This window comes from Corylus avellana, chromosome ca4, assembly GCF_901000735.1.
Source record: "Corylus avellana chromosome ca4, CavTom2PMs-1.0".
NCBI lineage: Eukaryota > Viridiplantae > Streptophyta > Magnoliopsida > Fagales > Betulaceae > Corylus > Corylus avellana.
Genome location: NC_081544.1, coordinates 35,334,236 through 35,360,871, shown reverse-complemented (window position 1 = coordinate 35,360,871; position 26,636 = coordinate 35,334,236). Strand labels below are relative to the sequence as shown.

The 26,636-nt window shown below is 36.3% G+C and overlaps 3 protein-coding genes across 4 annotated transcripts; all 3 read left to right on the top strand.

Annotated features, from left to right (window-relative positions):
- The first annotated feature begins 861 nt into the window (after nt 1-861).
- On the top strand, nt 862-2,706 carry LOC132178480 (adenylate kinase 3-like). Its single transcript, XM_059590909.1, has 6 exons — nt 862-973; nt 1,360-1,505; nt 1,592-1,711; nt 1,783-1,950; nt 2,303-2,392; nt 2,605-2,706. Exons 1-6 carry the CDS (start codon nt 862-864, stop codon nt 2,704-2,706), a joined length of 738 nt encoding a protein of 245 aa, XP_059446892.1.
- Nucleotides 2,707-5,795: 3,089 nt separating this feature from the next.
- LOC132180088 (urease) lies at nt 5,796-15,613 on the top strand. Of its 2 annotated transcripts, none has more exons than XM_059592934.1 (19): nt 5,796-5,895; nt 6,058-6,224; nt 6,402-6,475; nt 6,856-6,901; nt 7,361-7,466; nt 8,180-8,322; nt 9,076-9,186; nt 9,454-9,620; nt 9,767-10,145; nt 10,229-10,337; nt 11,036-11,175; nt 11,382-11,519; nt 11,612-11,703; nt 12,211-12,340; nt 12,419-12,577; nt 13,232-13,399; nt 14,093-14,227; nt 14,618-14,689; nt 14,788-15,613. In XM_059592934.1, the coding sequence occupies exons 2-19, from the start codon at nt 6,099-6,101 to the stop codon at nt 15,007-15,009; spliced, it is 2,517 nt and encodes an 838-aa protein (XP_059448917.1). In that variant the 5' UTR covers nt 5,796-5,895; nt 6,058-6,098; the 3' UTR covers nt 15,010-15,613. The 2 variants fall into 2 exon arrangements, with proteins under 2 accessions (XP_059448917.1, XP_059448918.1); XM_059592935.1 differs by having other exon boundaries at nt 5,798-5,924.
- Nucleotides 15,614-19,501: 3,888 nt separating this feature from the next.
- On the top strand, nt 19,502-25,170 carry LOC132178881 (lipoxygenase 6, chloroplastic). The gene is made up of 9 exons (XM_059591458.1): nt 19,502-20,010; nt 20,503-20,780; nt 20,886-21,123; nt 21,354-21,686; nt 21,840-21,925; nt 22,017-22,124; nt 22,671-22,972; nt 23,201-23,467; nt 24,175-25,170. The coding sequence occupies exons 1-9, from the start codon at nt 19,638-19,640 to the stop codon at nt 24,932-24,934; spliced, it is 2,745 nt and encodes a 914-aa protein (XP_059447441.1). The 5' UTR covers nt 19,502-19,637; the 3' UTR covers nt 24,935-25,170.
- Nucleotides 25,171-26,636: the final 1,466 nt, after the last annotated feature.

Here is a 26,636-nt window from a genome sequence, read left to right as displayed (position 1 = left end):
AGAAGAAAAAAAATTATAAAGATGAGATAGTACAAACAACATGAACATAAAAGAAATAAACTTCTTACAAACTGACTTTCAAAAGTGATGTGTTGGTTAAGTTATTAAAAAAAAACACGTGAAAAGTATATTCTATTAAAAATTATATATTTTTTACATGTCAAGTGAAACATGTCATTTTTAGAGGCTGATTTGTAGAAACCTAGTCTCAAATTGCAAAATTTTTTCGTCCTAGGAATAAGAACATGGATTTATAATCAAGCTCTTAGGAATTTGTTTCTTTTAAAAAAAGGTCTGGCCTAGTAACTAAGCTTTCTTATTATTATTTTTTTTGAATTAGTAACTAAGCTTTAGGTTTCAGACCTTAGGTGATCTGACCCAAAAGTAAACAACAAATTACATTTAAATCAATAATAAAAATAAAATAAAAAAAGTCGTTTTCGAATTTTAGATTCTTCTCATTAGCAACTGAATTTATGGCCCAGATTATTTCTTTAAATAAAAAATAAAAAAACTGTAAGTATGACGGAAGGAGCAGGCGAGCAGCGGCAAATAGTTAAAATATGAAACACAGGGACTCAATAGAGGAAGGAAGAGCTGACTAACGGAGTCAACAAAGCAAATCACCTACCCACAAAAGTACAACCACTCTCTCTAACGCAAATAAAAAAGATAATACAAGAGAAAACAGAGAAACACCTACCACCGCCCACCGCAGTTGAAAGCTCTGAACAATCCGTCCTCTTCCTTTTCACGTTTTTTAAAACAGAAACAACACAAGCATTGAGCACAAGACCGACTGACCAACCAACGTCCAACCAACCACTTTGGGCCGTGAAGAGACAGACAGAGAGAGAGAGGATGGCGAGCTCTGGAGTAGCATTGGAGGATATACCTTCAGTTGACATCATGACGGAACTCCTACACCGCTTCAAGTGCTCCTCCAAGCCTGACAAGCGCCTCATTCTCGTCGGTAATATATATGCATTCATCATACAAACATTATATGTGTGTCTCCCTTTTTTTCTTCTTGTTCTGAGCTGGGGTTTTGTTTTAGCTTCAATTCTTGTATTTGTTACATGGAAAAGTCCTTTTTTTTTGGGTCTGCGTTAGGGGAGTAGCCTAGTATGGGTGTTGTTTTGATGACATAACAATTTGTTTCGGTTGGCTTTGGATCTGGGGTTTTCTTATAGCCCAGTTATTTGGAGACTCTCGTTTGAAGTTCTTATAATGAAGTGTTTGGGAAAATCTTCTTCTATTGCAACTTGGCATTATCATTTAGGATTGATTACATACTCTGTTGGAGGTTGATTGGAGTGTGGCTGATATTATCTCCATTAACTTGTTTGAAAATGGCAGGACCACCGGGATGTGGGAAAGGCACACAGTCGCCAATTATTAAGGATGAGTACTGCTTGTGCCATTTGGCAACTGGTGATATGCTGAGAGCTGCAGTTGCTGCTAAAACTTCTCTTGGAATCAAGGCTAAAGAAGCTATGGATAAGGTAATATAGTATATGATTTTTTTTATCTCTTACGGGATTACTTGTGTGTGAGTGATTTAGTCTTTGAATCTCATTTTGTTTTGTAGGGAGAACTTGTGTCGGATGATTTGGTTGTTGGGATAATTGACGAAGCTATGAAGAAGTCGTCATGTCAAAAGGGTTTCATCCTGGATGGTTTTCCAAGGACCGTGGTTCAAGCACAAAAGGTTGTGTTTTTTTTTTTCCCCCTTTTAACTCTTGTTGCTGGATTCTTATGTGTTTCTCTCATCTAATACAGCTTGATGAGATGCTTGGGAATCAGGGGATCAAAATTGATAAGGTGCTTAACTTTGCAATTAATGATTCCATATTGGAGGAGAGGATCACTGGTCGTTGGATACACCCATCCAGTGGTCGAAGTTACCATACAAAATTTGCACCTCCCAAGGTTCCTGGTGTTGATGATGTAAGTTGATGCCTATTTCTCCTTTGATGATAATTGACATTTGCCAGAGTGTTGGCAAGCTACATTAATTTTAGATGTGTTGATAACCCAAACTACACTCTGCTCATGGCAGATAAAAAATGCAGTATCTACATGTTAAATGAAATCCGAAGTTCATGTTCTGAACTTTGCATACCATGTATATTTAAATGCATTTGCATATTTTTCCGACGACATTGGAATTTGAGTGAAATTCATTATATTCGATTGCCTTAACCATTTCATTTAACTTTTCAAGGTGCAACCAAGCTTCTGAATTTGGGGTGCATCTCACTTCTCTAACTCTTGATTCCTTAATCTTCTTGCACTGTAGGTCACAGGAGAACCTTTAATTCAACGGAAAGATGATAATCCAGAAGTTCTCAAGTCAAGGCTGGCAGCGTTTCATACACAAACCAAACCGGTAAACTTCTTTCATTTAATTTGGACGATACATTGCCTTTTTTTATAAATAAACTTAAAGGATACTGTTAGCTGAACCTTAGCAATTCAAGAAGTTGCCCTTGATTTAAGCTAGAGCAGTTTATGACCAAGATTTTCATAAGTCCACCACTGTTCACTCTTTTCTTTAACTTCCCGTATTCTGAGCAAATTTGGCATCTGTTTAATCTACAGGTTATCGACTATTATGCCAAGAAGGGTGTTCTTGCACAGCTTCATGCAGAGAAAACCCCAAATGAGGTTACTGCTGAGGTTCAGAAGGTTCTCTCGTCATAATTTTTCTTTTTCCTCGTATGTTTTTCACTTATATGCAATCCGCGACATTGTTAGATTGGCTGATTTTCCCCTTTCTACCAAAGTTTTACGCCAGGCTTCAAGCTCTAAGCCTCTGGTTACTTTCTCCTAGATGCTTTTGACTTGGTTGCATAATAAGAAGTTCACAGTGAAATTTGTGACTATTTTTGGAAATGAATGCAATTAACTTTTCCTTTTTACCATGGTGTTGTTTATGACTGAGAATGTGGTCATCTTTTAGCCTAGCGCAAACATTTTAGGATACTGTCACAAAATTGATAATCTCAGCTTCTAAATACCCTCCTTGGCTTCGATGATGGGTTCCCGGCCTAATGTTAGGCACTTAGGCTTAGGCTGTAGTTCCAATGCTTCAATTTGGCATAGCGTGTTAGCATTTATATCTGGCTCAACAAATGTTTAATTAAAATTTAGTTAAATAACACAATTTTCTATTTTTGCTACCCACTTTTTCGACACACTTACACTAACTATTCACTTTCATTATTTTATTTAAAATATTATTTATTTATCTAATTTTATTTTTATTTTTTAATTTAACTTATACATTGTTGAGCTACAGTGCTCGACACATTTTGTTTAGTAGATTCTAATCCCTCGACGCAAGTTAATTATCAGTGAAAAAACCCTACATATCTTGTGGTAGTTGTTTGTTTCTGTGTGTGCATGTGTGAGAGAGAGAACTTCCTTATATAATTTATTCCGAGTAATGCTACACATATTCCTACTTCCACATTTTCACTTTCATACACCCTGATGTGACTTTTAAATTCATCATTTGATTTTGAATTGATCAGTACTAAATTTTAATTGGATACTAATTTTAAAAAATAAATCAAAGCGTGTGAGAGTGTGTGTAGCATTACTCATTTATTTGAGCATGCCTTTAAATTTGTGAACTATGTTATAATAAGTTATATGCTAGAATTTCAATTTGTTAAAGGCACCCACAAACATCAAATTTTGAGTCTGAATTTATGTACGAAAATTCGTATTTTATACATCTTCGACATATTCTTATCACTACAAAGCTTGGTAAATCAAGACGGCTTTTCCTCAATTCTCAAGCTTCATTTTAAAACTGACATTGACTTCTATTTCTATAGCGTGTCCATAAAATAGCAAGCGAGGGAACTTGGTTTAATAAACCTGCAATGCAAAGGGCCCAAACTTAAAGCCCATTTAATATGAAAGACGGCCCATTACATGGTAATAATCAAATAACTCTTGATGAATAAAACCCCCTTGTGTGCTTCCCTTTGAACTTGAAAAGAGAGTGAAGTTGATGAAATATTAAGAATAAATGATCTCCTCGTAATCAGTGAAAAGAGAGTGAACTCTCATCCGACTCTAGTTAGAGTTAGAGGTAAAGCATAGAAGTCCTATTACGAGTTCTTGAAATGATTGATGAATGTTGTTTATGGATTTACAATTGATTGTTTTGGAATTGTTTTTCTTTCGAGATTAATTGCATGTTGATCAAATTTCATGATTCATTATGAATTTTGGACATATCAAATGACACTTGGTACGATTTGTTATGATTCAAGAATATTTTGAATGCATAATCTGCATGTTATTGGATTCAAAGCCCTAACCAACTCAAAATGAATTATAAAGAGAGTTCTCTAACCTAATTGAGTTCAAAGATGTCCCAAATATATGTGATATAATGGTAGAAGGATCCTTGAAACTCTACTGTTCTTCATTAATATTTCTTTTAACTCAATTTTACTTAATTTAGTTTTACTTTTAAAATATCATTCTATTGCTTCACTTTTTAGTGGGAAAACAATAACTGAGTCATTTTAATTTTCTTTATGATGATGGAGATTTTATTTGAGTGTCTACTATTTATGTGGATCGACTTCAATCTCACTGAAAATTTTATTACTTGCAATCATCTTAGAACATGGGTTTACCAATTGCTTAAATAACCTAATAAAGCCCATCGGTTTTGTGGGCTTTATACATTGTGAAAGAGGCCCATGGATTTGAAACTTTAGCGATGTCCTGATCCAGTGATGATCGATAACTATACGAAAGAGCCCAAGGGACAAATAGGTCCTAGTCCTACAGCCTCTCTCTCTCTCTCTCTCTCTCTCTCTACATAAACCAAGAAGTGCTACGTGTTGCAAAGAGAGTGGTGGTGAAGGGAGCATGATATTCGGATCTCACTGTCAAGCCAACTATAGTTTAAGGAAAGGCATACATTGTTTAAGAAAAGCTACTTTGTTTTGTTGTGTTGTTCTTTTCTAATCATTTTTATTAAATGAGATCTCGTGACAGTCATTATCTTCGTCACGTTGACCTTATTGATATCCCCCCCATCCAATTTTATCGAACCTCCCGAGAATCAAATTTAGCTTTTTCTATTTCTATCCAAAAAAAAAAAAAAACATATATTTTCAATGAATTGTATGAAATGAGAAATGATATAAACTATGAAATGCTGACATGAAAGTTCTATTAAATTTTTAGGGTGTTTTTTTTTAACAATTACTAATTCAAATATTAAGATAGATAAGGACAAAAGATTTTTTTTTTTTTTTTTGCTTTTATTTTTGAAAAATAGTTAATAATTTCATGAACAACCATAGGTGGAGAAATTTTGACAGTTGACCCATTTTTGACTCGGGATAGTGACTGTCGATAAAAGTAAGCAATGGCGGAGGTAAAGGTCCATTTACGTTTCTAATAAAAGTTGGAGGTAGCGTGGAGGTTGCTTCTGTTTCTAACATAATTACTAGCTTAACACCTCTTCAACTTTTGAAAGTTCTAACTTTTTAGTGACGGTGAAAATAGAAAGTGAAAAACCATTTTTACCTCTCCCACCTGAGTAGAATAAGTAAATTTGGATGGCAAAAATATTAATTTCACCCGTCATGGTCTCCCAGCATACCAAAAGACTTTACATATTCACTTTTTAGATTTGATAATGATATTGTGACTATTGTCCTTGTAATAAAAAAAAATATAATTATGATTAAAAAATTTAAAAAAAGAAAGAAAGAAAGAAAGAAAGAAACCAACCATTTATGGAGAAAAAAAAGTTGAAAAACCCACATTTTAGCACTTACTTTTTCTCTCTCAAAGTTGAGCATCGGACCGCACTAGCACGGAACAGTTCCAAATCACAGACTCCCGCTGAACGTATTATCTCGTATCTTCATTTTCCTCAGGCACTGATTTACCAAACGATTACTTGTTTACTAGATTTTCGATTAAGATGACATAATTGCTAATTCAGTTGCTCAATCATCAACCTTTTTCGCTCTTTCTTGGATTTGAATCTTTTCTTTTGGCTCTGTTTAGTACCGCGATAGTGTCATTGACTTGAGAGTGAGAAGTGGAAGATGAAACTTGCTCCGAGAGAGATTGAGAAACTCTGTCTGCACAATGCCGGATACCTCGCTCAGAAGCGTCTCGCTCGTGGCTTGAGGCTCAATTACACTGAAGCTGTGGCTCTCATAGCTACACAGGTTCGAACGTTATATGCATATATATGGATATGTATGTATGCATGCGTCTGCGCTTGTGTGTATATCGAGTGAGCTATAGATTTGCTGAATTAGGTTACAAGCATGCAAATCGGTGTGTTATTGAACATGAAGAATTACAATTTGGTGTTTTCACACTAACTTATGGTTTGTTTGAAGATTTTGGAGTTTGTTCGCGATGGTGAGAAGTCGGTGGCGGAATTGATGGACATAGGGAAACAACTTTTAGGAAGGTATTTATTGTGAATTTGTTGTATATGTACGCATAAATACGTATACGAATAACTGTTTTAGGATGGTATGACTCTGAATTTTGTGTACTTGTTCTTCCTAATGTTATGTGTGCAAGGCGTAGAATTGATTCATGGTAGCTTGTTTTAGGAAGGTGTTTATTGTGAGTTTTATGTATATATACACATAAATATGTATATGGATACTTGTTTTAGGATGTTATGGCTGTGAGTTTCATGTGTTACTTGTTCTTCCTGATGTTATTTGTGCAAGGCCTATAATTAATCCATAGTTACCTGTTTTGAGTATTGATGCAATGGTGAATCATCGGATGTGACAGCTTATAGCATCTACATGTTGCCTTTGTTTTGTGTGTTAACAGGAGACAAGTTCTTCCAGCTGTACCTAATCTTTTGGATGCTGTACAGGTATAAGGCAATTAAGTTCTTAGTTAGAAATGAACCCTCCAGTTGAGTTCTTGAACTCATCAATAAGCAATGCATAATTTGTACTTTTTTTTAATGAATTCTGGCTAGTAATTTACCTGAGTAGGTTAATGCATGGGGAGTGTAAGCATATGGAGTAATTTTTATTTTTTATTATTTAAAAAAATTTCTTTAAGTACAAATTATATATTGATTATTACATTCAAACTTTAGGGTACGAAATTTGTTCGTTGTTGTTGTTGTTTTATTTTTTTTTCATATTTATTGATTTAGTGTTTGAGAGGTTTGAAATATAATACATGCATCAAGCTTTCGATCGTATAACCTGACACTCAGCTCCCCATCTTCCCATGCGAAAAGACAAAACAACAAAGAATCAATAAAGAGGAAAAAGAAAAAAGAAAATTTCTTCCAACTATGATTGAGCTAAACTGAATGTAGGTTGAAGGGACCTTTCCTGACGGGACTAAGTTAATCACGGTTCATGATGCAATTGCTAGTGAAAATGGAAATCTGGAACTGGCTTTACATGGCTCTTTTCTTCCAGGTAAGGTTTAGGGTTTATGGCTCACCCTGAATTCTAAAGCTTGGAATTACTTGATATTGGGACCTGTTTGTCCTTTATTGTCTGCTTTCAAAATTCTGACCAGCAGAAGTACCTTATGGAGATTCTGAATCTTACTCCGCATCGGCAGCTCTGGATATGGAATTTTGTGTCCTTGCCTTTGAAATTGAAAAGAGATTGCAATTGATGATGTATTTAGAATAAAACTTTTCATTAATGAAGATCCTTCATTGAGATGTTAAATTTCCTAGTAATCAGTGAGTTTTTTCCCTGTGATTGATGAACATTTGCTTTGTGTTGTTGTCTTTCTTTATTTTCTGGTTTAAAAGAATGTGAGAAACTTGTAGGGAGCTATAAAACCTACAACCTAATTTGAACCTACTACCAAGTTTCCTAGAAAAGACGTGGAAATTTGAGCAATGATCTGGCAACTGTGTGGACATGAATAGATTTTGATACTCATGAGCATGGACTGTTCATTTTAATTTCAAAGTTCTTGATTAACTTCGTATCACATTCACAATCAATCCCTTTACATTCCTGACCACCTTCCATAAAATTTAAGTTCAATGTATTAACTTGCAAATTCTTCAGTCTTCTACAAATGGAGTTGAAGTTAATAAATAAGTTTCTTTGAGTATGCACCATGTTTAGTACTGGATGCAGCATGGCTGAAAGAGATTTATTTCCTACAGTTCCTTCACCAGACAAGTTTCCTGTGCTAGAAGATAATAAAATTCCTGGTGAAGTAAACTTTGGAAATGGAAATATTACTCTTAATCAAGGAAGGAAAGCAGTAATCCTCAGCGTCGTCAACACTGGAGACAGGCCAGTTCAGGTGCTTTCATTTAACCTTTTAACCTGCTACTCCTTATATTTGTGGGATGCTCTTCTTTTTCCCTTTTGTTCTTCCACATTTATCTATAGTTATTCAGTTAGCAGTCATCCACTTAACTGAAATCAGCTTCCTACCATGTTTACTTGCAACTTCAGGATTTGATGATGAAAATTGTATATGTTTCCTGAGTTATAGTACTGAACTTCTGTGATATTTTAATTAAAAATGGAATATTTTTTGATTGACTGACTGGGTGGCTATTTTTTACTTTCCATGTTCTTTGGAGAATTGAAATCCTTTCTGTAGTGTGAATTGGTTTTTATAACTTACATGGTCAATAGTCAATTTTTAGCTTATTCCTAGTTGGAGGATTTAGACAGTTTTCAAGCTCCTCAGTAAACTCAAAAATACCTCTGGGATATGGTGTTGCTGGCTTACCGCTGGTATTATTGAGATGGGACTCGTTGGAGAAAAAACCCTTTTTACCAAATTAGACATTGATTGTTATGTGTGCGCACACACATATTGTAAAAGAAATTTTTAGTAGTCATGTAAGATATAAGAAATTTTAAGATTCTTGTTGTATAGACTTAATTTTCTTTGAATATAGATATGTCTCAAAATATTGAATGACATGCTCTGATGTTTCTAACATATTGCACGGGTCAACATCTCATGTGCATTTTCTTTCTCTGGTTAACTATATGGAAAAGATAAAGAGTATTTTTTTAAAATCATTCCGCACTGTTTTAGGTTGGCAGCCACTATCACTTTATTGAGGTTAATCCATACTTGGCTTTTGATCGACGGAAAGCATATGGCATGCGCTTGAATATACCAGCAGGAACAGCTACACGATTTGAGGTAGCATTTTTATTTGTTATTCAATAAAATGCAACTAAACTTTGTTCTTTTGTTCATCTTCTGTATATCAATATTCTGCCTACATCTTTGGCTTTTATGACTTCGCATGTAAGTAAAAATTTACCCAGTATATATATATATATATTTTATCATATTGTAACTGAAAACTGTTTCTTTTTTTTCTCTTAATACATCAATGGGCTTAAACCTGTTCAGCTCTTTGACTAATTCACTCTATGCATTATTACTGGCTATTTGTTTGGCCAGCCTGGGGAAACTAAAAGTGTCGTACTTGTAAGCATTGGAGGTAAGAAAGTGATCAGAGGAGGAAATGGCATTGCTGATGGTCCGGTTGATCATGCTAAACATGGGAAAGTCATGATGGAAGCTGTAAGCTCGAGAGGTTTCAGACATCTGGACGCAACAGATGCTAGGTTAGACCTTCCCCTGGGGCAATTCCGTGCTGTTTGTTTCATTTTTGTTTGTGATATCAATAGGATTGCTTGAGTAAGTAAACACATTCCACTTAAATGATAAAAGATATATGGAAAAATGCCTTACCTCAGAACTGATTTTGCAGTGAAGGTGTTGTCGGAAAACATTCTGCTTTAACCAAAATAATCTCTCGTGAGGAATATGCCAACATGTATGGGCCTACCACAGGTGACAAAATTCAGCTTGGTGATACCAACTTGCATGCTGAAGTTGAAAGGGATTTTGCTATTTATGGCGATGAATGTGTCTTTGGAGGTGGGAAGGTTATAAGAGACGGAATGGGCCAGTCATGTGGGCATCCATCAGCTGACTCTTTGGATGCTGTGATAACAAACGCTGTGATTGTTGATTATAGTGGAATCTTTAAGGCAGATATAGGTATCAAAGATGGTCTTATTGTTTCCCTTGGGAAAGCAGGCAATCCAGATATCATGGATGGTGAATGTCAAAATATGATCGTTGGGGTAAAAGTCTCATCTCACAGTGCAGACACAGTACTGTTGCCCACCATGTTAATTGCACACACTTACACTTTTTTAATAATCAGGTTAACACTGAGGTTATTGCGGGGGAAGGAATGATTGTAACTGCAGGAGCCATAGACTGTCATGTACACTTCATATGCCCTCAATTGGCATATGAAGCAATTTCAAGTGGTGAGCCACCCAACTGGGAAAGTGCTGCTGAAATTTATGAACATATCAATGTTTATATACTGATTTGTGTCTGTGTCTGTATAAATTGGCAGCTTAAATGTAGATGATAAAAGTTGGAAAAGCTTAATCATTTTGTCATGCTTATGCTACATCTAGCACTGAGATACTTAAGAATTTTTTTATTTATTACTTTTTTCATGCGTGCCTCTTGAAACTCAAAATCTTGTCATTCATAGTGGTCCACCATATGTTTTATGACTTTGAAAGAACTCTTTTAAATGCTCCCAATCATTATTTCAGTTTGAAACAAGCCTTAATTGTTATTGTAGCCCTTTCTTTCTAAATCTTGAGAGGAGGGAGACCAAAAGATTATTGAAAACAGGTCAGCGAGAGACCCTTCAGATCATGTTTAGTTGAATTTGTCCAGATCAAACTCAACATGGGCTCCATCAATTCGATATGATCAAACTCAATTAAATAACTTGTTTGGAAATAGAATCATACATTTTTGAGCAGGTTGTGTTATTATCATTTGTTGTTGCTTGGCATGTTTGTCTGAACTATATTTTGGTACCTAGAGTTCATGACTCTGTCCCTTAGCAATCTGAGTAACCTCTGTGCGAGAAAATTAATTGAAATGAACATTTCTCTGTAATGTGTCATGATTCCTTTTTACCAAAACTTCTCGTTATGTGTAGGCGTAACAACATTAGTGGGAGGAGGAACAGGACCTGCTTTTGGAACACGTGCAACGACTTGTACTCCAGCACCATCACAAATGAAGTTAATGCTGCAAGCAACTGATGACCTGCCTCTAAATTTTGGTTTTACGGGGAAAGTATGCTTGATTTTTGTTGACTTTATGAATCTCTCTCTCTCTCTTCCTTATATAACGTTTAAGGATAAGCTTTTCAGTTGGCATTATATGAACGAGTTGCTAAAATTTTGAACTCTGAAGGTTTTTCCCCTCGCTATTCCTCCCACCCCTTTTTCCATCCTTATTTATTCTTATACCTCCTTCTGTAATTCCCTTTGTTTACTTAGGGGAACACTTCCAAACCTGATGGACTACATGAAATAATAAGGGCTGGGGCGATGGGACTGAAGCTCCATGAGGACTGGGGAACTACTCCTGCTGCAATAGACAATTGTTTGACTGTTGGGGAACAATATGACATCCAGGCATTTTTTTGTTGTATTTCTTTTTCAGTTATTTGAAACATTTGAGTATTACATCAGTATCCAATTTTGTCCATTTCTGTTGATTTTGACAGGTTAATATCCACACCGACACATTGAATGAATCAGGATTTGTAGAACATACTATTGCTGCATTTAAAGGAAGAACTATTCATACCTACCACAGGTGCAAGTTGCATACAATTTGTTTTTCAGTCTTCTATCACTCAAGTGCCTACCATTTTCATTAGCTACTGTTTTTTTTAAAAAAAAGAAAAAGAAAAGGAAAAAGTAGATTATAATCGAAAGTACACTGTGGTTATTCATATGAGCAAATTTCTTTCATGAGGCCACATAAAGGGGAGTTTACCTATAGAGAAGTAAAACTTTCTTGATAGCAAAGGCCTTAGTTGTTTTGTAAAAAGTGGCTAAATTGACATCTCGCCCTTTTGGTCATAGGAGTACTTCCCATACTTTCAATACTTCATAAATTTTTTACACAATGCTGTCTATCCTTCTTAATCTTCAAGTTGTCATGACTTGACACTAATTGATTTCAGCTCTTTCATGTGATTATAAAATGTTTCTCTCATTAGTATGATGCGATGAGTTCATCCACTATAACATTTTGCCTTATTTTTCAACTTTTCTAGTTGTTGATGTTTGTCCTACTTCTTTGGTACCTTGTGGACAGTGAAGGTGCTGGTGGTGGTCATGCTCCAGATATCATCAAAGTATGTGGTGTGAAAAATGTCCTGCCGTCATCTACAAACCCCACACGACCTTTTACTTCCAACACTATAGATGAGCATCTTGACATGCTGGTATGAGAAGATAATGGAAGTATTGATACAGCATGCATTATGGATGTCTGATTCTAAATTTGGTCTGAATATGTACAGATGGTCTGCCATCACCTTGATAAGAACATTCCGGAAGATGTGTCTTTTGCTGAATCAAGGATAAGGGCTGAAACAATTGCTGCAGAAGATATTTTGCATGATATGGGGGCAATTAGCATTATAGCTTCTGATTCACAAGCTATGGGTCGCATTGGAGAGGTCTGTAATTCCTTCTTTTTTTTTTCTTCTTGTTAGATTTTTTTTTTCTTCCCTCAGCTCTGTTTAGACGACTCTGTAGATGCTTGCAAATTCATATTAGAAAATTCTGTCTGATTACTTATCAAAAAAAAAAAAAATGAAGAAGAAGAAGAAGAAAATTCTGTCCGATAAAACAGGCAACCAAACATCAGAACATCATGACATGGTAGCTTGACTTGAAAGTGAGCATTTCAAGTTATTGTAACTGATGAGTAAGACAGCACCATTTTTTTAAGTAACTAAGAAATCATCTTTGAAGCATGGAGACAGACATGGGTGCAGATACGGACACTCAACATGGTGCTGGCACTTAAACAAGACTTGTCCCACACAGGATGTAGGACCAGGGACGCCTGACGCTAAACTGATGTGTTTGTTGCTAAAGTCTATTTTTGGAAATTTATGATGTTATAAAGGTTGAAACTTAACTATGGAATATTAGCATTGTCTTGAGTGCACACCAACCCATGAATTCTTCATAATGTTTGTTCTTTAATCTTCACTTCATTTCTGTGGCACATTTTTTCGCATTTGTTCTGTTGTTTATAGTTAACAATGCTGCTAATTTTATTTTGTCTGAAGCTCAGGTCTGTCTCACAAACTCTTTTTTACCAGGTGATAAGCAGAACTTGGCAAACTGCCCACAAGATGAAGCTACAAAGAGGATCGATTGACCCTAGTGGACCAGACAATGACAACCTTCGTATCAAGCGATACATTGCAAAATACACTATAAATCCTGCAATAGCTAATGGGTTTTCTGAATATGTTGGTTCAGTTGAGGTATGATAGTTTGGATATCTATGAGCTCAATTCCAATGTGAGCTGCACAAAAGTATAAATATGTCATTTCCTTTTTTATTAAGAGTCCGTTTGGTCTTACGATTTTGCAAGTTAAAAATGCGTTTTTAAATAAAATCGCAAAAAATGTCATGTTTGAAAGTGCATTTGAAAAAAAATAACGGTCACAAGCAAAGGAGTGCGTTTTTAAAAACACACGATCTTAAAGGTCAAACTGCTATTTTATAGGCCAAACTGTGATTTTACCAAATGTTTAACTGTGCTTTTAAAAATCATGTTTTTATTAACTGTGTTTTGAAATTGCCATTTTTCAAGCCTCACATTTTGAAACTGTTAAACCAAACATACCCTAAGTTATATATTTCATGGATGGAATTCAAAATGAGACAAAAGCATACGGCCCTTACACTGTACTTTTATTAGTTGGTCCCGCCATAATATCTCTAAAATGGAAAAATCCAACCAATTCGCAGTTAATTTGTATTTATACTTTTATCGAAGCATCTAAAATAGTTGACCGCAGTCATATTATTCTGCAAAATCTTGACATTGTAGATGGCTTGTAGGTGGGATCCATCGGGTTCTGGAAGATCAATTAAAAGTTTAACATTGTAACTGATATTAAGGTAGTCGAGCAAATATTTTTCCCTTTCATTTTATTTTTTGTTTCTGCAGGTTGGGAAGTTGGCGGATCTTGTTATATGGAAGCCGTCTTTCTTTGGGGCAAAACCAGAAATGGTAATAAAAGGTGGTGCAATTGCATGGGCTAATATGGGCGATCCAAATGCTAGCATTCCCACACCTGAACCGGTAAAGTTTGCTATTTCATCTATATTCTGGAGCATCTTATGTGATAGATTTGACAGGCATGACTTATAAGCATCCGGAAATGAATTTGGCAGTGTTGGAATCTTCTCATTGTTGGGTTGGAACCTTAACCTGTTACTTGATCATAATTCTGAGTCTGAGACGATGGTTGTGCTCACTTCTGAGTTTTATACATCAAGTCAACCTGCTTAGAGAATCCTAAACATTAAAATGTCTAACTTACTTTTGTATGGTTAGGAAAATTGCATCTATAGGCTCTAAAGAAGTTATAAATTACATCTGACATCAGTCCCTGTAGTTCTGATGGGATTAACACTGAGAACCCAAGATAAATGCAATCAAGTTCTTTTCTTAAGACGAGAATGTTTTCAGGTAATAATGAGGCCTATGTTTGGAGCATTTGGCAAGGCTGGAAGTTCTCACTCCATTGCTTTTGTCAGCAAGGCAAGGATCTTTTCTCTCTCGCCCCCACTTTTTCCTCTCATTTTCTTCTTTCTAAATAACTCTGTTAATTTCCTTTTCTGTTTTCTCCTTACAAACAGGCAGCTTTAGATAATGGAGTTAAGGCCGCGTATGGGCTCGACAAGAGGGTGGAAGCTGTGGGCAATGTTTCGCGACTAACCAAATGTGACATGAAGCTCAACGATGCCCTTCCAAACATCACGGTGGACCCTGAGACATACAAGGTGACAGCAGACGGCGAGGTTCTTACCTGCACTGCAGCCACCACAGTTCCTCTTTCTCGGAATTACTTCCTCTTTTAAGCGTCGGTAATATGTCTGAGCCTCAATCATTTTATGCTTTAAAACAAATTTACTAAACTGAAAACAAATAATGATCCTTCCAAAATAAATGAAATAGCTCTTTCCAAATCGAGGTCCATTTTACTGGACGCCTCTACCACATTAGAACACTTGCGCACCAGCAAGTTCAAACTTCAGTGCTCCCTTCACCACCATTTATTTTTGGACTCAATTATAAGTGGCCCCCCACTTGATTTGTCATCTCAGTTTAATTACCTTACTTTTTCTTTCTTGGGGAAGAAAAAAAATAGACAGAAACTTTGTATTCATGCTTTGGTTCCGAATAATTTGCTTCTCGATGGGCTCAATTATGTAAGTGTCCCTTGTGCGCCGCCACTAAATGTGTGCCATGTTTCATCTGCCACTGCAAGTTGTAGTGCTCGACAGTTCATGTCTCAGTCTGAGCCTCTTAGGCTGATTGAAGGAGATTTTGTGTGAAAAAATAAATGCTGGAGATGGGATGGGATGATTGAAGGAGAACTCCAATTATTTTTTGAACTTAAAAACAATCTTTACTATTTATTTTTCTCGGGAAGATCTCCAAGAGTTTTTTCACTGGAGACAGCCAAATGCAAACTCAAAATGATCTTTTGTTAGTATTTGTTGTCATCAATTTTATTTTATATCCTGCACATTTCCCATATGATAAATCCCTCATTCTCTGAACTAGAGATTAAACCATATGAAGTTTAGCGAACCAAATTAAGAAAAAAAAAATGGAATTTTTTTTATCCAAGTAGGCATGTGCGCATGTGATCGTGAAAAGGAAGTCTCAAGAAGTCTTTAGTTTTTATTTTTCTAATGGAGTTTTTTCTTCTTCTTCTTTTTTTCAATGGCTTTTGGCCTTTTAAATGAGGTGACTTTTGGCTTTGTGTCACTCAAAAAATGAGGTGACTTTTAAAATTATTATTTGATCAAAATTTAATAATGATTAATTACAAGCCTAGTGATGATTTTAAAAGTTGCATTATTCTTTGAAGGACACAAGAATAATTTGTAGCATTACTCGGTCAACGGTGAGGGCTTTCGACTTAAAGTTGGCCGGCGAAAGGAAAATTCATTGCATGAGACAATAATAATAGGCAATTATGGATGACAATTTCTAAAAGGAAAAAGGATTAAAGATTCAATGTAGCAATGCTGCTATATATTTACGAGAGATGTCTGGCTCACATAGCATTCAAGTGAAACTGAAAGACTTGTTCCATGATTTTATTTTATTTTTGAAAAGAGTTGTTCTATGATTAAAATTTTGTTTTATTGCATTTAATAGTGTTATATCATTTAAAATTTTTAAATAACGTAATAATATATACATCGTTAAACCTATGAAATATAATTTTAATTATGAAATGACTCCATTTCACTAAAAAATGATCTTATTCCGTCAAAATCATGGATATACTATTGATCCTTATGTGGATTACTTTATGGACTAGGAGTGGACTCTATGCAATAAGCCGACAGATTCTCATGTGCAAGTCCTTGAGGCATGCATGATTAGCAATTAGCAAATCATCTTTTTTAAAAAAATAAATAAATTTTATTCAACTTCGGGAAGAGGAAAGGGGGACTAGCGAATCATCTTACATGTGTGGACCTGCTTCCGAAGCACATGTACATATATCAACGAGAGTTGGCTGGAAGGGTTTTTTTTTTTTTTTTTTTCAAAGCAAATATTGGGAAAGGGGTACAACAATCAAAACAAAAATTGAAAATAAAAAAGGTAGACTCCCAACAAAAGATGCAAAACAAAAATTACAATGGAGAAATACAAACAAATGGTAGAAAATTGATCAAAATTTGACCCAATACTCTTAATAGAGACCGTATACAGTGGTAAAAACACTAAAACAAATGCCACATAGACCCTTTACACCTTGCCCAAACCTTCAATGCAAGGGGCATGGATATGAGTATGACCCTCGAGATATTCTTCAGCCTTACTCGAAATAGCTCCATGCTAAGAGACTACAACACCCATCGGGATGTAAACGAAGCAGGAAAGGCACTGACAAAATCTAAAGTAGGAACCAATAAAGAGATGGTGAACAAAACACAATTAGCTAAAAGTTTGAAATGAATGGTTTCCACCATATGACTAATGATCGTTAGTTTTGGCTGACAGCACTGCATAAGGAGTTAGAATAATCTCTAGGACTCAAAATCATTACTTTATTATATGAGATGATACAATGAGGAAAAGAAAAGGGGAAGAAGAAATCATTTATTGATTTGTTGACGGAGAGAGTAAAAAGAGTAGAGAAATGCTACACACTCTCATATGATTTTTAAAATTACTATTGGATGCAAATTTAATAGCCAATGATAATTTATTTCAAATCCATGCTGAGGAGTGTTGATAGCATTACTCCACAAACAAAACATAGAGTTTTAATTAATTCTCATTAAGTCACGTGAATCAAACAAAAAGTGGAAATTATTTTTTAATAATTGATAGGCCTAGAAGTTTGCTTGCTTTCTTGCCTACCTTATTATTACTATTATTTTTTTTGGGGTGTTCCTTTTGTTTCCAATAGGAATGAAAACTGCCGTGATTACACTTTGACCTTTGCAATCTCCACCAAAACAGGCGACTCTTGAATGTTCTACCATACTTTGAAGTGCAGTTAGACATATATATAATACATGTCAAAAAAAAAAAAAAGACATACATATAATAGTTTAAGTGCCATGTTGTCATCGTGGCAACAACCAACAACTGAAGGTATAACAACCTTGTTTTAATTGCCAGTTGTGAGGTGTGGGGGCAGTGTGGAGTACTATGAATGAATTTCATGGTTTGACCGTAAAAATGTATCACTTTCCACATTCCTTGAGTATAGATGGCAACGATGGTTAAGCCTTTGATTTGTAGTATTAATGTTTTGCCTCGTTATTAAATATCCGCTTTGGTTTGTAAAAATGTCGCAAATGGTACTTTATGTGGACATCTTATAAACGCAGTTAGTACTTTCGTCTAAAAACTTAACTGCATGCCACGTCAAACTAATTAGCAAGTACTACTTAATTTCGTTTGTCACATTAGCATTATTTAGAATTAAAAAGAAAGGAAAAAAAAAAAATTTAAGGGTAGTCGAAACACTTCTTATGCCCTGCCTACTATCCTCTCAATGGCCATAAAAGTGATTCGACCACCCTCAAATGACTAGATAAAAGTGGCCAAAATCACTTATAACCATATGAAGTGACTCGACCACTCCCATTTAACCATTTAAATGAGTGAAATGAATTATTATACCTTGAGAGTAATTCGGCCACCCCAAATCGGCCATTGTGACCCTAAACATTAATGAGCTTGAATTTAAAATTCGGTTTGATGTCACTTTACCGTATTCTTTAAGTTTACCTTTTTATCTCCAATTGGCACGGCTCGTGACATTGGCCTCACATGTAAAAAATTGCAAGACAGCTCATTAATACTTACCATCAAATAATCATTTTAATTATTTCTTATTCCAAATATAGGATGATCTGACTATTTATTTTGTTAAATGATTTGAATAAAAGAAAAATGAACACACTGATCCAATGCATTGGAGGTTGAAGTGGTGGAAGAAAGAAGGCTAAGAATTGGGTGGCTCGGTAAAAATAATGGTGGATTAGGAGGTGCAGCTGATCCGGTCGAATGCACAGCTTGGCGGATTGAGGATGTGTAGATTGAGAATGTGTGAATCACGCCTTATGAAGTGGAAGTCACTAGTTCAAATCTCCCTCCTATTCCCTTGTGTCAACATGAAAAAAAAATAAAAAATAAAAAATAAAAAAAAGTTTCTTAGAATTTAAAATTAACACATCTTTTAAAAAATAGAAATAATATAAAATTATATATCAATATATTTATATCTACATATTGATTATTGCATTGATGGATCTGCCTACCGACCTCCTTTTTGGACCAAGTAAAGATCTCTGTTGTCACATAAATTTTAATTTGCAGATTTTAAGTAATATAAAAAGGCATCTGACAAAAAAGAGGAAAAAAATAGTAAGGGCAGTGGTAAATTCACCTCAAGGATGGATCTTCCACGTGACAGCCTTCGTCGTTTGCGAAGGTGTCAGTATCCAATTCGTATAAAAACGGTTCACCAACCAGCAGGTCTTTCTTTTTCTTTTTTGGTATTGAGGTCTTTCTTTTTTAGTTTTTGGATAATTTTTCTTGCACATTTTACACGCTGGCGACTTTTTCTTGCAACTAGCATTTGCTATTTTCGCAAGTCACACGCTTCTCCACAAGCGCGTTTCAAACGCATTCTAAAAAACCACGTAGATCATCGTCCATGCACAGCACTTTCCACCCAAAGCATTGGAACGTTCGTGCACGCTCCCATGTTCGCGAGTCTCGTTGCATTTCCCTACCAGAGCTGATCGGACACCTACAAAAAACCTCGTCCACTGTCGTCACTCCCACCAACTACTTCTGTAAAGGGAAGTAAATAAACAACACCACTACACCAGAGAATCACACGACGCCGTTTCACCCCTCCTTGGCAATATCAATCAACGTCCTCTTTTTCATATAGTATCTCAGCAACTACGAGTCAAAGAGTTTTTACACGCAGGGAGAAATGCTCACGGCGGTCAAGCCAGCCGGTCCTTCGAAGTCTGACATCTCCAGAGGGGTCTTCCGGCGAACGCCGGCGATCTCCGGAGAAAGCCCCAGAGCCCGGGTACGGGTGAAAGGGAACGGGTCAATCCGGGCAGTGATAAGCAGTACAGGGGACAAGGCTTTGGAGGCTGCGAGTCCATTGGAGAGCAAAGAGAGTACTAATGGGTCTTTGTTGTCTTCGGGAGGAGGAATCGAAGTGAGGGCAACGGTGACGGTGAGGAAGAAGATGAAGGAGAAGCTGACGGAGAAGATAGAGGACCAGTGGGAGTTCTTTGTCAACGGGTTTGGCCAGGGGATTCTCATTCACCTCATAAGCGAAGAGATTGATCCCGGTTAGTTTTTGTTTTAAGTAAAGCATTTTCTGGGGGGATAGTGATCATCAATGTTGTGATTTCTTTCATGGGTATTGGTTGTGGAGGATTTTCATGCAACAATATGTTGTGAAGAAAAGTAAAAGGGGAAGAAAGCTCTGTGTCAGTGTGACATGTGTTTATCTGTATTTAATAGTCTAATTTTTTTGACTAACTTTTGGTTTATGTTCATCACATGTTTGAAAGTCCTAAATTTTTAACAGTTTATACTCGCCCATCTTCTATACGAGGGATCCGTGGTTCTAATTCTTAGTAGCTTTTCATTGGTTTTTTTGAAGGAGAACAGTATTGCTACTTTAATGCAGAAATGCTGGTTTTTCTCTTTCTTTTTTTCTTTTTTTCCACAAAAAAATAGGATATTAATGTTATATGCCATTCTTCTTTTTTGGGTTTGTCAATGGAATAGAGGGTTCTGTTTCTTTCTTTCCTAAAATTAGTTGCTGCTTTTTACAGTTACCAATTCAGGAAAGAGTGTGGAGTCCTCTGTAAGAGGATGGTTGACGAGGCCATTGAGCAATCCACACATTGTTGAATATGCTGCTAATTTCACTGTCCCTCATGACTTTGGGTGTCCTGGGGCTATTCTCGTTACAAATCTTCACAACAAGGAGTTCTACTTGCTGGAGATTGTCATTCATGGCTTTGATGAAGGCCCCATCTTCTTCCCAGCCAATACATGGATCCATTCGCGGAAAGATAATCCTGAAAGTAGAATTATCTTCAAAAATCAAGTGAGAATTGTGTAATCTGTAAAGCTCTTGTTTTTTAACAAATTCTTCAATTAATGGTTTCGCTTAGCCAATGCTCACATGAAATAATCACATTGTTGTTGACAGGCATACTTACCATCACAAACACCACCCGGCATAAAAGATCTTCGACGTGAAGACTTGTTGAGCATTCGGGGAAATGGGAAGGGTGAGAGAAAGCCACATGATAGGATTTATGATTATGATCTTTATAATGATTTGGGTAATCCGGACAAGGATGAAGATCTTGCTAGGCCTGTTCTGGGTGTTGAGGAGAGGCCTTATCCAAGGCGCTGTAGAACTGGCCGGCCTCCAACAAAGTCAGGTATGCTATTCTTTAGTGTGTGCTTGGTATTGTAATTTCGCAAATTAAATTATGTGATTTCAAAAAGTTATCATTTGAAAATGTAGAAAAATTGGTGTTTGCAAATCCAACATTTTGAAATCGCAAACCCAAACTGACCCTTAATGTTACTGTGCAATGTTTTTGTGGTGCATTTTCTCCTTTAGTTAATATTAATGATGTGCGTGTTGACTTGGGTGGAAATGAAATAGATCCACTTTCTGAGACCAGGATCGAAAAGCCCCATCCAGTGTATGTTCCTCGGGATGAAACTTTTGAAGAGATTAAGCAGAATACTTTCTCGGCAGGAAGGTTGAAGGCTGTGCTTCACAATCTTATACCATCTATTGCTGCTTCATTGTCGAGTTCGGACATCCCTTTTAAGTGCTTTTCTGATATTGATAAGCTATATAATGATGGTTTTCTCTTGAAAGACGACGAAAATAAAGATATAATTGAGAAGCTGTTAGTGGGCAAGATTGTGAAACAGGTCATGAGCATTGGCCAAACGTTGTGGAAGTATGAAACCCCAGCCATTATAAAAAGTTAGTATGCTTGTTCTTCTACCTGTGTCTTCTTTCTAGTTTCGTAAGTAAACAATTTGTACTTAGGCTTGTATCTTACAATTACATCACAGAAGAGAAAAGAAAAGAAACGTCATTTATTTTTCTTGCACCTTATGCGGTTACTGTATCCAGGAGATAGATTTGCTTGGTTGCGAGACAATGAGTTTGCACGTCAGGCTTTAGCTGGGGTCAATCCGGTGAACATTGAGGTTTTGAAGGTAATACTATAACAGCCCGTTATCTGTTATCTTATATAATTTATGTTTATCAGTTGTTTACAGGGAGTCTTTAAGATTGAAGTATTTGCAGGAATTTCCAATTCTCAGCAAGCTAGACCCTGCTGTCTACGGCCCTCCAGAGTCGGCCCTCACAAAAGAATTGATAGAGCAAGAACTCAATGGACTGAGTGTGGAAAAGGTATTGACATCTGCTTGCTTTATGATATCTGGATTTGTATACTCTCCTCTTTCTTGTATATGATGGTTCATTTCGTAGAAAGAGGCATGGCCATTATTTTTGACTCAGAAGAAAAAAGGATATTTTGATATTCATTTGTGTCTTCTGTTTTCTGTTTGCCAAGGTGCCTAACTTTATCCATAACAACTTCATATTTCTAGCACACCTAAAATGTGATAAAAACAAACATGAATTTGTCAATCAGGGCATATCTATCCTGTAATTTTTGTCTTTATATTTCTAGTGTTTTACCAAACTTTTTTACTATAATTGGTCTTTCACATTTCTCCTTAAGCTCAAAGCAAAAGATTGAGCCAGTAAGCTGCATTATTTTCTTTTTCATTATTTCGCTCCTTTACTTTTTGAAAGACTGAGCCAACAATGGTTTCAGAAATCCAAAACTGAGTTTAACATTTTTTTTCTATGGAAGCATTTCTTTCTATATATAAATATATCTCTGCCTCTTCTGCCTCTCTAACTCTGCCTCTAAAACATCTGACAATACAGGCTATTGAGGACAAGAGACTGTTTATACTCGACTACCATGACATGCTTTTGCCTTTCGTCAAGAAGATTAACTCTTTGCCTAACAGGAAATCTTATGCTTCTAGGACAGTTTTTTTCTATACCAAGACTGGTTTTCTGAGGCCTATAGCTATCGAGCTTTCACTTCCCCCAACGCCTTCCTCACCTCGAAATAAACATGTTTACACTCACGGGCATGGTGCTACCACACATTGGACCTGGAAGCTAGCCAAAGCTCATGTTTGCTCAAATGATGCTGGTGTCCATCAACTAGTGAATCATTGGTAAAAAGATGAAATCTACATAGTTTTAGATTATACTGTATCAAACTAAGTTTGATCAAATTGAGATTATGCAGGAGCCTATTGTAGAAGTAGAACTGATGTTATTATCGGAATTAGAAACCTTGGTCAGACAAAAGAAATGCTGCATTCACACAGATTCTTTACATGCTTCATAAAGTAAGATAACATATGAAGACAGCTAAATCTGTTGGTGATTTTTGTGTTCAGGTTGAGGACTCATGCTTCCATGGAGCCTTATATAATTGCAACTCATAGGCAGCTCAGTTCAATGCACCCCATTTACAAGCTGCTCCACCCTCATATGCGCTACACACTAGAAATTAATGCACTCGCACGGCAAAGTTTAATAAATGGAGGGGGAATAATTGAGGCTTCTTTCAGTCCAGGAAAGTATGCCATGGAGCTCAGCTCTGCAGCCTACAAGAGTTTGTGGCGGTTTGACATTGATGCATTGCCAGCAGATCTTATTCGGAGGTAGGGTTCTAATGCAATGAATACATTAAAACACTAAATTCTTCGGCTCATTTAAATTCCCCCTCCCCTCTAGTGGCTTAGTCTCAACGTATCATCACTATTTCCATAGTTTGTCTACCTTAGGATCACTTTCGGCCTTCTAGTAGAGCATGTTAGAATATAAAATTAAATGATTAAATCCATCTCTTCCTATCAAACTCTAAAGGGTTGGCCCAAGTGGTGGAGGCCTTGGTCTTGAGGTATCATCCTTTCAAGGTCTAAGGTTCAACATCTCATGGATGCAAACAATCCTTTGGGGCCACACCCCTGGTGAAAAACTAGCGATTTAACCAGTTTTGTGTAAGGAAACTTCCGAGGATGCGGTGCACGGGACCCGAGTTTACTCTGTATGGGTGGGTTCGAAGGGCCTTGCCTTGGAGAGGTTCCCCGACATTAAAAAAAAAAAAAAGCACTCTCTACTTAGCAACTTATAATTTTTGGATAATTGGTGATTTACTAATTTAGCATTGTATTTGAGCCAGAGATTATGAGTTCGAACAATGTCACCATAATTCACTTCTCATTTCAATTAAATACTTTATGCATTGGGCCTTGCTTATTAAGAAAGAATTTGAGACCACACGTGAGAAGTGTTAGAGCTTAAGTTTTTTGGACAATTGGTGATTTGACAAAAGAAACAATATAGTTAATGCTTGTCTTGATTTCAGGGGCATGGCAGTGGAGGATCCTTCGATGCCCTGTGGTGTGAGACTTGTAATTGAAGACTACCCTTATGCCGCAGATGGCCTCCTCATATGGTCGGCAATTCAAGAATGGGTAGAAACTTATGTCAACCATTTCTACAGTGAGCCAAATTCTGTCACATCTGATCTTGAGCTTCAAGCCTGGTGGGATGAAATCAAGAAGAAGGGTCACCATGACAAAAGGAATGAGCCCTGGTGGCCTAAACTGAATACCAAGGAGGACTTACATGGTATTCTTACCATAATGATTTGGATTGCTTCTGGTCAGCATGCAGCTATCAACTTTGGGCAGTACCCTTTTGGAGGATATGTCCCTAACCGTCCTACCCTTTTGAGAAGACTCATTCCACAAGAAAATGACTCTGATTATGACAAGTTTATTCTAAACCCTCAGCATACTTTCCTGTCTTCCTTGCCCACGAAACTCCAAGCGACCAAGGTAATGGCAGTTCAAGACACTCTGTCGACTCACTCTGCAGATGAAGAGTACTTGGGTCAGATGAACCTGCTACACAGCCATTGGATCAATGATCATGAAGTTTTGAAAATGTTCAATAAATTCTCTGCTAGACTAGAGGAGATAGAGGAGATAATAAATGAAAGAAATAAAGACACTCGTCTTAAAACTAGAAGTGGTGCAGGCGTTCCCCCATATGAACTGCTTCTTCCCTCTTCCGGGCCTGGAGTCACTGGTCGTGGAATCCCCAATAGCATCTCTATTTGATGACTTTAGCCGGTGCGAAGGTTTCCTAGGTCCTCTCATCTTGTAGTTAGCCATCTTTGTTGCTTTACTATTGCTTTGTCAAAAGCCTGTAAATGTAGGAGCCCCTTATGAATATTATATTCAACATTATAAGTACATCATTTTAGCTTGTGTTTTGGAAACTACTATGAGGACAAGATCATGTTCACCAATACTATCCGTTTCATTTGAAATCAAGAGAATCATATTCCCAACAATTCTGTACTTACAAGATTTTGGAAAATGCACAAAGACAGTTATGGCACTGGCACTGTGGCACACAACCAAGTGAAAAAAAGAATGTAGGAGCAAGACTAATGGTTTTGTTATGCTTTTCTTGAAGAGGGGTAGGGATATCCTTGTTTGTTAGGGTGCTTTTCAACCTATTAAGCTGATTTCAAAGGGGAATTTTGGGTGTTAATTTGTGTTAAATCACCGTCCATCCCAAAAAGTTGAGTTAATACAAAAAAATTTATTTAATTATTTAATTAATATTCTAATACTCTCTTTCATGTAAAATATTTAATTAAAATAAAAATTAAATTATAGAGACAAGATTCAAACATTTACTCCTATATCATGTGGGATCACTATCCAACAAATTTGATACAAGCTCATCCGAAAAATGGATTGAGACTGGTTGAATCAACCAATCCAATGCTCAACCTCATGTGTTTCTTTTCTTTTTTTCTTTTTCCTTTGAATTGAAGGTGAGTTGCTCCAATTATCCAAAAGCTTAATCACAATTAAATATGATTTATACTCTTTGCCAATAACAAGTTAGCTGGATTCACTAACCCCTAATTTGGATTTCCTGTTATATTTTGTCAAAAAAAAAACAAAAAAGGAAAAGAAAAAAAAGGTTGCAAGAAGAGCTTCCTTGCCTAAACAAGAGGGGTGAGAATATCCTTCTCTGTTAGGATCACTGCCGGCTTTCTGGTAGAGCATAAAAGCACTACTTTTCTCCGTTTTAAAAGGAAAGATCTCTAACTTCTTGATGTATAATTTGGTAGGGTAGTACGAATCATTAATTTTTTTTTTTTTTTTTTTCGTGTACTTTGTATCATGAAAGTTTATATCGAATAAAAATAGCAAATTAATAATTAATAAAATACATTAAAAGTAAATAATGCCTCATTCATTCTGTTTGAATACTCATAAATCTGCCAGGATTAAATACTTAATACTCCCTGAAATTTGATAACTTTATTTTTTTTCTTCTGGGGTTTAGTTTTTATCACAAGAGGTCCCTATGGTTTTGATAAATGATCAAGTTAGTCCCTCCGTCAGTTGACCGTTAGTTGATCTAACGGAATTTCACGTGGATCAATCAAATTTTGACACGTAGCACCTACTTAATTTTTTTTTTTAAAAAAAAAAACAAAACAAAAAGAAAAAAAATTTGGGGTGGCTCCCCTTGGCCATTTGAGCCACCCCTTTTGGCCATGGGGGTGGCCTAGCCACCCCCATCTGGCCGGATGGGGGTGGCTTCGGCCACCCCCAATGGGTGCTGGGGGTGGCTCGGCCACCCACATGGAGCTTAGGAGGTGGCCGAAACCATCTCCAATGGTGGTTGGGGGTGCCACCAGTATCCACTGTGGGTGGTTTCGTTCACCCCCAATTTTTTTTTCTTTTATTTTATTTTTTTAAAAAATGCATTTTTTTAATTTTAAAAAAAATTAAG

Bases quoted from the DNA above. Each gene is read 5' to 3' on its own strand.
- LOC132178881 (XM_059591458.1), top strand. From the start codon at position 19,638: ATGCTCACGGCGGTCAAGCCAGCCGGTCCTTCGAAGTCTGACATCTCC. The intron at 21,124-21,353 runs GTATGCTATTCT...GAAATGAAATAG, and splicing joins CCGGCCTCCAACAAAGTCAG to ATCCACTTTCTGAGACCAGG. The intron at 23,468-24,174 runs GTAGGGTTCTAA...TCTTGATTTCAG, and splicing joins CCAGCAGATCTTATTCGGAG to GGGCATGGCAGTGGAGGATC.
- LOC132178480 (XM_059590909.1), top strand. From the start codon at position 862: ATGGCGAGCTCTGGAGTAGCATTGGAGGATATACCTTCAGTTGACATC. The intron at 974-1,359 runs GTAATATATATG...TGAAAATGGCAG, and splicing joins CAAGCGCCTCATTCTCGTCG to GACCACCGGGATGTGGGAAA. The intron at 1,951-2,302 runs GTAAGTTGATGC...CTTGCACTGTAG, and splicing joins AGGTTCCTGGTGTTGATGAT to GTCACAGGAGAACCTTTAAT.
- LOC132180088 (XM_059592934.1), top strand. From the start codon at position 6,099: ATGAAACTTGCTCCGAGAGAGATTGAGAAACTCTGTCTGCACAATGCC. The intron at 9,187-9,453 runs GTAGCATTTTTA...TTGTTTGGCCAG, and splicing joins GAACAGCTACACGATTTGAG to CCTGGGGAAACTAAAAGTGT. The intron at 10,338-11,035 runs GTGAGCCACCCA...CGTTATGTGTAG, and splicing joins ATATGAAGCAATTTCAAGTG to GCGTAACAACATTAGTGGGA.